Source organism: Chaetodon auriga, chromosome 18 (genome assembly GCF_051107435.1).
Source record: "Chaetodon auriga isolate fChaAug3 chromosome 18, fChaAug3.hap1, whole genome shotgun sequence".
Classification (NCBI taxonomy): domain Eukaryota; kingdom Metazoa; phylum Chordata; class Actinopteri; order Chaetodontiformes; family Chaetodontidae; genus Chaetodon; species Chaetodon auriga.
In genome coordinates this window covers 14671234-14680816 of record NC_135091.1, presented here as the reverse complement: position 1 = coordinate 14680816, position 9583 = coordinate 14671234, and the positions used below count along the sequence as shown (strand labels likewise).

General features: G+C 44.6%; 1 protein-coding gene across 1 annotated transcript; it reads right to left on the bottom strand.

The window, feature by feature from the left end:
- Positions 1 to 389: 389 nt before the first annotated feature.
- On the bottom strand, positions 390 to 9578 carry LOC143336289 (uncharacterized). Its single transcript, XM_076756357.1, has 15 exons — positions 9346 to 9578; positions 9011 to 9218; positions 8619 to 8796; positions 8121 to 8293; positions 7731 to 7959; positions 7327 to 7556; positions 6937 to 7179; positions 5715 to 5976; positions 4535 to 5214; positions 4336 to 4433; positions 4170 to 4215; positions 3862 to 4026; positions 2951 to 3062; positions 2250 to 2771; positions 390 to 2141 (listed from the first exon to the last, which is right to left on the bottom strand). The coding sequence occupies exons 1-15, from the start codon at positions 9555 to 9557 to the stop codon at positions 1234 to 1236; spliced, it is 4266 nt and encodes a 1421-aa protein (XP_076612472.1). The 5' UTR covers positions 9558 to 9578; the 3' UTR covers positions 390 to 1233.
- Positions 9579 to 9583: the final 5 nt, after the last annotated feature.

Sequence of the window (9583 nt, the reverse complement as noted above, 5' to 3'; positions counted from 1 at the left end):
CAAATCAGGTACATGTCTTCAAAGTTGGTCTTTTAGCACAAAAGCCCCTCTCATATTGACTTCAGTTAAACTTTGGAGTATATTTTTGCACAAGACAAAGACTGTACATTTGAAAGCTAATAAATATTGTGACCAAAGTAGCAGCGTGCAGTACTGTAACATAAAAATGGAATATATATATATATAGGAGAACTGGAACAGCAAGACTAAATGTGGTGTTCAGGTTCTCATCAGTTTCCTGTGACATGATTGTTTCTTTATCCCCATTTACACAGAACAGTGAAATTCTGTCTCAAAATGAGGAAATTCAAGATGCCTTTGTTTCTGAGTGACTGAAGGATGCCATTGTAAATTAATGTAGTTTTTTATTGATTTTAAAGGCCACCATTTTTCACATTTTCAACTGAAGTAACAGGACAACCAGTGTTTCATCCACAAAGTAAATAAATGCATTGGAATTAAAAACAAAAGAATATTTTCTGAGGTTATTTTCATGGATACATGGCCAAACAGCTTCTATCTTGATTGCTTGTGACACATCAGGTTTATATGCACTTTACTGAAGTAACTCCCCAGAGTGCAGATCACTACTATGACTGTACAGACAATTCAAAGACATCAGGGTGGTTTCTACCAAAAAAACATAAAGTGCTAATCCATCTGATCTTCACTGAGTTAGTAAAACATGAATTTCAAAAGGGGAGAACACATCAAACTCTCGCTCTCAATAAAAAAAGACAAGTTAACATTTACATTTTACAGGGTTAATGAAGCAGCGTATTGTCTGAGCCTATTCAGGATGCAGATAATTATACACTGTAAGGCTTAACATAATGGATTTACACAGTCTGTACAGTTATATTCCCATTTGCATATAACAGATCAGTAATAAATGACTTCAACAACAACAAAAATGCAATTAGCAATACATCTCAATCTCCCGTTTCCGACAAGAAGTAAACAGAAATGTAGGCGACAGCTGTAGAAGAAACTTATGAAAACACAATATCAAAACTGAATGTGGGAGTTATTAGCTTTATTCTTACATTCAGCTGGTCAATTAATGCGTTTTGTGATAGTCTTTATACCAAAAACAGCTTTTCTCTGTAGCATGAAAAAGGTCCACTGAGTTTTGTGCTAACGTATACAGACAGAGCAGCATCGGGCTCCGAGGTTAACTGAGGTCACATGACTGTGTGCATTGGCTTTTGCAGCAACAGGAAGATAAAACTACTATTCAGATTCAAGCTCTGGGTCCAGTTCCTTTTCTATGTCTATCCAGGAGCGTTTCTTGGCGCTGGGGAAGTCCTTTCCTAAAGCGCCTCGGGTTAACGGGCGAGATGTGTTCACGTCTCTGAACAGGGTGTTCGCCGCGGGACTTCCTTTGAGTTTAACGTCTCGGCTTTTAGATCTGTGGTAGAGTCTGACAGGGCTGTCCTCGTTGGACTTAGATGAACTACGTGTCGCTCGCATACCTGGAGGACTGCACAGTTGCGCTGATTTGTTCTTCCGAGGTCTTCCTCTGGCTCGTTTGGCTGGTACCAGGCTGTCGCTAACCACTCCCGGGGTGTCCTTAACCACCTCTGAAGCGATCTTTTCACTTTGCTTCTTTTCAGTCCGAAGAGATATGACACTTTTACTGGTGTCTTCTACCACTGTACGTTTTCCACTATGGCTAACAGGGGTGACGGAGTTCTTTCGAGGCCTGCCTCTGCCACGGCGGACTACAGGAGGGCTGGGATCAGGCTCCGGCTCCACATGAGTAGGAACCTGATGCACAGGGTTTAAACTCAAGGAGGCAGCTGCCAGGGTTTTGTTCAGACTCACCACTGCGCCCCCCTCCTGGCTGTTCTCTGCAGTTAGCAGAGCCACCGAAGGCCTAAAGATTGATTTGTTAAGGAGGGCAAGCTCGGCCAGGGGGGTTGTTACACCTGAACCCTTTGGTTCAGAGTGTGAGGACTGCACAGTTGTGCCCTCCTCCGAAATAAGGCTGATTTCTGAATCTAAAGGGTGGTCAGACTTAGAAAAGCTCTTCTCTTGGTTCTTGGACGAGTCCACATCAGACGGCTGCATGCTAGCCTCTCCATCCTGTCCTTTCTGTTTGGTATTCACAACCATGAGCGTATAGAAGCCCTGACCAGCTGTGAGAAAAGAAGAAAATACACCTGTGAGAATACAAGAACAGACAGAAACGAAGAGACTTTGACTCGGGGATTAAATCATGGCTGGAGCAGGATGTCTTAACTTACTTGGTTTCAGAGAAGAGGGGAGTATGATTCTGCCGGTCTTGGAGCGAATCAGAGGAAGAGTGAAGCGCTGTGAGAGTTGAACAGAGTTGGAACTGGGTGTTGAGGATACAGGTGAGGTTCTGTCCTGGGCTGCGGTGACCTCAGGGGTAGCTGGCTTGCACTCTGTTTGGGGTTTGGTCACACTGTCCTGGGCTGAGGCTCCAGGATCACCCGGCTGGTTCTCTGCCAGCAGTGAGGGTGCTGTGAGCTCGGCCGGGGCTGGAGAGGACACTGGCAGAGGCAGAGACGGGGGCGTGGGTGTCAAGTCTACAGAGTTCTGGTCTGCAGTCGAGTGTGGGTTAGATGGAGCAATGAAGAAGTCAGGCTGTAACAGGGGCGTGGGCCGGAGCTTGGACTGGGGAGTAGCGGTTTGCAGATCAGCAGCTCTGCGCTGGAGTAGATGAGAAAAGAGAAAGGACTCCTTCGTTTTCTGCCTGTCGCAAATCTGCGTCAGCTTCTGTTTAATCAGCGTATCAGACTTCCCTAGAAAGGTGGAATTTGACAACACAAGTTACAGACACAGCTGTATCCGTTACACTGCTCATTATCCATGATTTAAGACAACAAATGACGATATAACCAATCCTCTACTACAGACTCAAACAGCAGATAAATCAACAACAAAGGGAGACTTAGCAACAACATGCACAGTTTGTACACACCAGACAAAAGGGAGAGCTCCTTCACATAGACAGACTGCAACCGCATCAGCCTCCTCTTCTTCTCCTCCAGGTATCTGGAGGTCTCAACCAGATTGTGGATTTCTTTTAGAGCCTGCAAACACGACAAAACAGAGTGAAGTCTGGCGACACGGAGCCGTGAACGAATTATCTCGTCAAACTCGAATGAGTATGAATGCTGAAGTGGGGAAACTGTTGATCTGCATAAAAATTTGTGTGGGCAGCCACACAGATCTGCAGCATGCATAAATTTATTTGGGCTATGGCATTTTTGTGATGAACAGTTACAGCTCACTTTCCTTTGATGCTAACTGGTAGTAGTGCTCTATCTGCTTTACGAGCCGTTTTGAGACATTGAGCTTCAAAGTTTTTGCATACAAATAACACAAATGATACGTGGAACAAGTCTTTCATACGTGAGAGTGACAGACACCCTAAATCTATATTAAATGTACAATATTGAAATCCTATCCAATTTGTAAATGGAGATTTTTGAGGGACATTTTTCAAGAGACACAAACAGTTCGCTCATTTGTTTTAAAACATAAAATTAGTTATGTTATGGTTGGGAGAGCGCTGTCGATCAAATGTGATCAAGCCACATCCACACAGTCCAGATGAGGCAGGTTAGCTGTGATTTGAGCGTTTAATTCTTAATAAATAATACTGAGCAATCATTTTCTAAATTTGATTGTTTATTTAGTCGTGAATGTTTAATGTTAAAGAAATCTATTGAACATATTAAACCTAGTTGTTTTAATGTTGTTGTTAACGGCACTGTAGAGACATAAAAACTCAGATAAAATAGACTTTCTTTCATGTTTTCCCCTGACGTTTTCATGTAGTTTATGGCCCACCAAGGAAATCCTGGTTGAGCAGGATGTGGAACTGACCAGTGACAGGAGGCGGAGCCTGGGGGCCCTGGGGTCGCTCTGGAGGACGGTCTGGAGTTTGTCAAAGAGGACCCGCTGCTCCGAGCGTCTTCGCCTTTCCAGCCATGTGTGGTTTTCTCGCTTCCTTTTACTCTCGGGCTCAACATGTTCATCGACCCTGTGATCCTGCAATAGAGAGCGGAGATGACAATAAAGTTATGCTGACACCGCTCTACACAGACAGCATTAGATAAAACCAACCTTTCCAAGGTCATTGACAGAGGATGATCAAGAATAATTATTTAGGAAATGATGAGAAAAGGCTGTACCTGGATGCTGAGCTCCCTTGATGATGCAAAATCATCACTGGAATCTCTGAAAGGAGACAAGATGTTAGCGAAACTTTGAGGGACAAAAACTGGAATATTTTTCATTGAATAGCAGAAAATATGCACAGGTCCACATGTCACATTTCCTTTTATTCACATGGATTACCGTGACTCCTGTAATGCCTTTCTGACAGCTTCTTTCAGTTGAGCGATGGCCATTCCTTGTCTACCTTCTTCTACCGTCTCAATGTCCACTACCTCCTCCTGAAGAAAACAACATTTCTTAAGCATTGTCATTCACATTTACATTTAGACCAATATTTCAGTCAAAGAAAAAAAAATTGTTTCTTAGTCCTCACACTTACATCTTCATCGCCCTCTCCGCAGTAGTCTGAGGTGTCGGAGCTTGAGTACTCCGTGGGGAGGTCCAGGTTTGAGTCCTCCTGCTTGCAGCTGACTTCATCGCTCTCATCTGAGGGCATCTTCTCGTCACACATCAGCTCATGGGAGGATCCAGGCTCCACTGATCTGCTGCTCAATAGGACCTTAGCTCCAGTACAGGTGTCCTTAGCTCCAGTACAAGTGCCCACACCGAGCAAATTTGCCTTTGAATCAGCGGCTACGTGGCCAAAACTACACAAAGCATCTTTCAGTGCCGGGGCTTTATCCACACGCGCTGTGTTTGTGTTGTTCACAGATTCTGATTGTGGTGCAGCTCCATCAGCTCCAGGCTTAGGGAGTTCAATGAGGGTGAAGCCTCCAGGCAGGGTGACTCCTGGTAGTTTCTGGTCTCCAGTGAGCTGGTTAGCCGGAGGGAAGATCCTGAATGAATACGTCCCACTCTTTCCTAAGAAGCTGGGCGTTTTCAGAGATGGTGAGACGGTAAGGGAGACCGGTGACGACATGGAGCTGTGCTGGAAGGGGTTGACAGAGCTGCGTTGGCCCGGGACAAACGCATGGAAAGGGTTGATGGTCAGTGGTTTTTGTGAATGCTGCGGCGTGGTGATGGATGCCTTTCTCCAAGAGTCTGGCTTGGATAGCTGAACTGAATGAAACAAAACAAAGCAGGGCACGGAGGTGAGACAAAGAAAGAATCATCCTGTGGCAAAAAACCTACTCAATTTTTATATATTTAGGTATTAAAAGAATTGTAAGCTTACAGCTAAATCCTGGGGAAAAGAAAACATAAAGGTGTTTCTTTTGATTCTATAATATTGTGAATTAGAGCTATTAGTTTAACTTAACATTGGCCAGGTTAGGCAAAAACACATGGACACAAATTTGTGTACATCTATTTATCTCCTCCCTACACTTCCCAGACGTCTTACAAACACTGACAGATCTGGTTTTATTTGTTAGAAATTAGATTTCTGAGCAGCACACGTTTGTGGAGCTTGTTTTTTTTCCTTGGGTGGTTTCAATATTCTGCAGTAGCTGCAGGTGTGCCTGCGTTGGAGGGTTCTCCACTTGATTACTTCTGCTTCCTTTGGGGAGCAATCAGTTTAAATCTAAGTGCCTGCGCTGGGGTCAGAGAGACTACTTTACCTGGTGGTTGTGCTGGTATCTTCAGCTCAGTGGTTTTCTTTGCAGTTATAATTGGAGGGACTACTGTGCCGGCAGCCATTGCGAGCAGAGCACCAAGAGTGCTGGTTTTGTTTGTAGGGTCCGATTTCTCAGAGGTTTTGTGGGGAATGTCGGCAGGCGCATGCAGTCGGCCTGTGACGTATGCTGCAAGGCGGTTGGCTGGATGTAGGCATCCCACGTTCCCCAGCAACAGCCTGGCCTGATTGTAGGATTTGCCATTTACCTGTTACGGAAGAAATATGTAGATATATTACTACTCACATATGTTAATGGGTACAATTCCAAGAACATGATGTTGTCTCCAGACATTATCAATGTCTTGGTTCCACCCTCAGTAAAACCGTACCACAGCATCTTGCTGGGGTTGCAGCCACACGCAGGTTGTAGTTTTTCATATTGCGCTCAGTGAAATGAATATGCTCACTGATCTTTGTGAGTGATCACACTGTGCCATAAAAAACAAAATGACACGGGTTAAACGAGGCTTACAGTGAAGGGATTTGAGCTGTGATTTACTCAAAAGCAGCCACAAGTCAAGTTTATGACAGCAAAGTCACCATATAAACTCAATAATATCTCACTGGAAACATCTAAAAAGTCAGTAATATAAATAATATTCCTGACATCACAGTATTGAGTGAAGTTCAGAAAGATGAAGAACACAGACATCCGTATATCAGTCCTTCTTCTTGTCCTCTGTCCTTCCTCCTCTGATGTTAATCACTGCCTGCAGACACCACTGTAGAGGGAGGAGGGGCGGGCTTTTCTCAGCCAGCAGCTGACTTAACAAGATTTTTTTTCCAAATTTCAACATTCAAGATAAAGATGCTACATACAGACAGCTTTTGTTTTAGCTTGTTCACAGCGATTCACTATTAGCTTAACGAGCATGGTGTGGCTGTCACAACAACAAACACGGACAAGGCAGGTTGAAATAACACTTTGTTCACTCTGTGTGTGTGTGTGTGTGTGTGTGTGCATGTGCATGTAGGAGATGAAACCCACCCAGAGACAGAGAAGCCTACGTCACCATAAAATATGTTTTTGCGGCTCTGCGTGATTCATATGAGTGACATGTTCAGATTGGAAAATGGAAGATGGATCTGGATAAGTCCGGGGGAAAAAAATCACATCCCTGCATATGACTCGTGTTTAAGACGCACAGCGTTTCCTTCAGCCTGACCTGTATAAGTCCAGATGCTTGGCAGCCAACAGGTTTGGTCCTGGCTCTCAGTTTGCCGGCAGGTAGCACTCCACTCAGGAAGGGTGTGACTCCAAACCGCATCTCTGGCTCTTCCATCTGGCCACCTTCCTCTTCTGCATCGCCGTCTCCATCGAGGCTTTTATCAGCATGCGTTTCCTCATCGCTGTCATCAGATTCATCTTCGTCATCATCACTGGCTTCTGATGGCTTGCTGATGTGCAGCTAGAGGACGGTGGAGAAGAGCAGAAGATTTTTATTTAAGTTATGAAACGGGGAGCTTATATTATTCAGGCTGGTGTGTTTTAGACCAGCTGTTAACGTCACAGCATACAGTAGATTCGGGACCGGCATCACTATTCACAGACATACCCTGTAGGTGACGATGGAGCCGCTGGGCTTCTTCATGAAGATCTTGGCAACCGGGCGGATGCGATACGGTCCGATGCAGAAACGCCGAGACAGCTTATTCTGATTCATGCGTCGACACAAAGTTTCCAGGACCTTTTTGCGGTCCTTGTTCCACTGACACGCTGACTGGATCTCGATTTGCTTTCTCGCTTCTGTTTCACCGGATGTGCTCCCCTGAGAAGTCTGTCCTGCTGGGGGACATAAAAATAGTCATAATAATACATAATGCATCACAACTGTGTGTAGCAACAAATATTATCTTTCCGCAGGAAAACAAAAAGAGCACAAAAGATTTGATTTTCAGTGGCTGAAAACAACACAAAATATATTGTTATACTAGTATTGCATCTCCTTTGGTTTCTCACCTGTTTTCTTCAAAGTCATTATAGTTCTGTGGTACATTTTCGGGCTATCAGTGGTCCTCTGGCGCGGTTTCGCTGTGGTGTTTGGTGTAGAAGTGTCAGGGATCTTGGGCTCCATGGTGACTTCAGGAGGCGGCTCGCTGTTGAACGCTCTTACACGTGCGCACGTCATCATGCTCTCGAAGTATCTGTACACTGCACTCTTATCCTCTTCTCGAATCTGCGATGACTTCTTTATACATTAAGAAAGGGACAAAAGGTAGATTAATAGAAATGTAAGGAAATATTTTTACACTTAGAGCTCTCCTATCTTATATTCTAGTGAATAACTAAGAGTGTGAGGCATAAAAAGAGTGGCCTGTTAAATCAAATAAGAGAGAGATCGTATTTTACCATTTGCGTTGGACGAGATGCACTGCTGCATTTCACAGCCTTCACAGGGACCAAACACAGAGGAGCCGCTCTGGGGGAGAAGAGTGGGTCTGGATCATCAATGCTGCGGTTCCATAGTTTATTAGCATGGGAGCCCGGGCGAGGCTGGACCACATGTTCCATATTAGTCATAGCTGGGGAAGGACAAAAGCATCTCATTAACACTTCAGAGTTACAAAAAGTTGTGACCAAACTGAGCAGGAAGCAAACGCTAAACACAGAAAAGTGATTCTATTAAGATGAGGGTGTTGCATAGAAATGTAGACCTTGAGTCATTTATGTTGTGAATGAAAGAATGCAGTGATCCAATCGTTTCAAAGGGTTGGGTTGTCAAACATACAATCCAACAGTCAGAATAAAAGAACACACATCAATGACATCAAGATGACTTGCTCTTACAGTAAACAGGTTGGATCTGCTGTTCAGTCTCCCCCACAGTCAACTGCTTGGTGATCTTACGTTTGAAACAGGAGCAGCCAAACATGCATTCAGGCCGCCGGCAGTGGAGGGGACCTCTGTTCAGATGCTGGAGACTGGAACACACGCAGCCCAGTCTGCAGAAGTCCTGACCACACTCAGGTCCCTCAGCTTTGTACTTCACATACTGGGGTACTTTCAAGACCTGACTGGGCTGCATCTGATGAAAAGGAGAGTCATCAAAACAATTTTAAATCCGTCTGTGTTTAAATTAGATGTCAGCACCTCTTATATTCTGATTTACATTTGAAATAATAAAAGCAAGAGTTACTTTCAAAGTTAAATATGACAACAAACTAATAACACCAGCACAGACGCAGCCTGCATTAATGTCAAAAGACACTATATAGACACTTGTACAGTCAGTTGGGTACCTGCTTTGTTAGCAGTACAGACAGAGCCACGGATAGCCTGTCTGGTGTCAGCTGCGTTCTGCTGAGACCCTCGTTCACGGCTTCCATCTCCATCAGCAACAGTTTGTACTGGAACTTTGTGAAGCCTGGAGGTCTGTGTGTCATCCGCTGGCTCTGCCCAAAGCTCACTGCTGAGCTCTGGCTCGTCCCTGGGTGGTGTGTAGATAATCTGAAGAGACGGAATGAAATGAAATGTGTTATTCTCCTCAAAGAAAAGGTTGTTCAAACCGTCCCGCAATCAATTAAAAACTGGCAAATGTCATGAAAATGAAAACAAACTACAAACATGTTCTTACATCTTTGAAACAGAACTATAGCCATTAGACCCAGAAGCAGCATTTGCCATCAACACAGCTCCTGGCTGCTTGTGTGGAGATGCAGACTGCTGTATGGGCTGAGCCTCTGCTTGACCAGGGGTCGCACGGCTGGCCAGAGGTGGATTTGATGATGTCAGCACGGAGTAGAGGAGGGGTTTGTGGGAAAGCGGGCATGGTCTGTTGGGCCCCATGGGGAATTTGGATGTAGCGCTTCGAT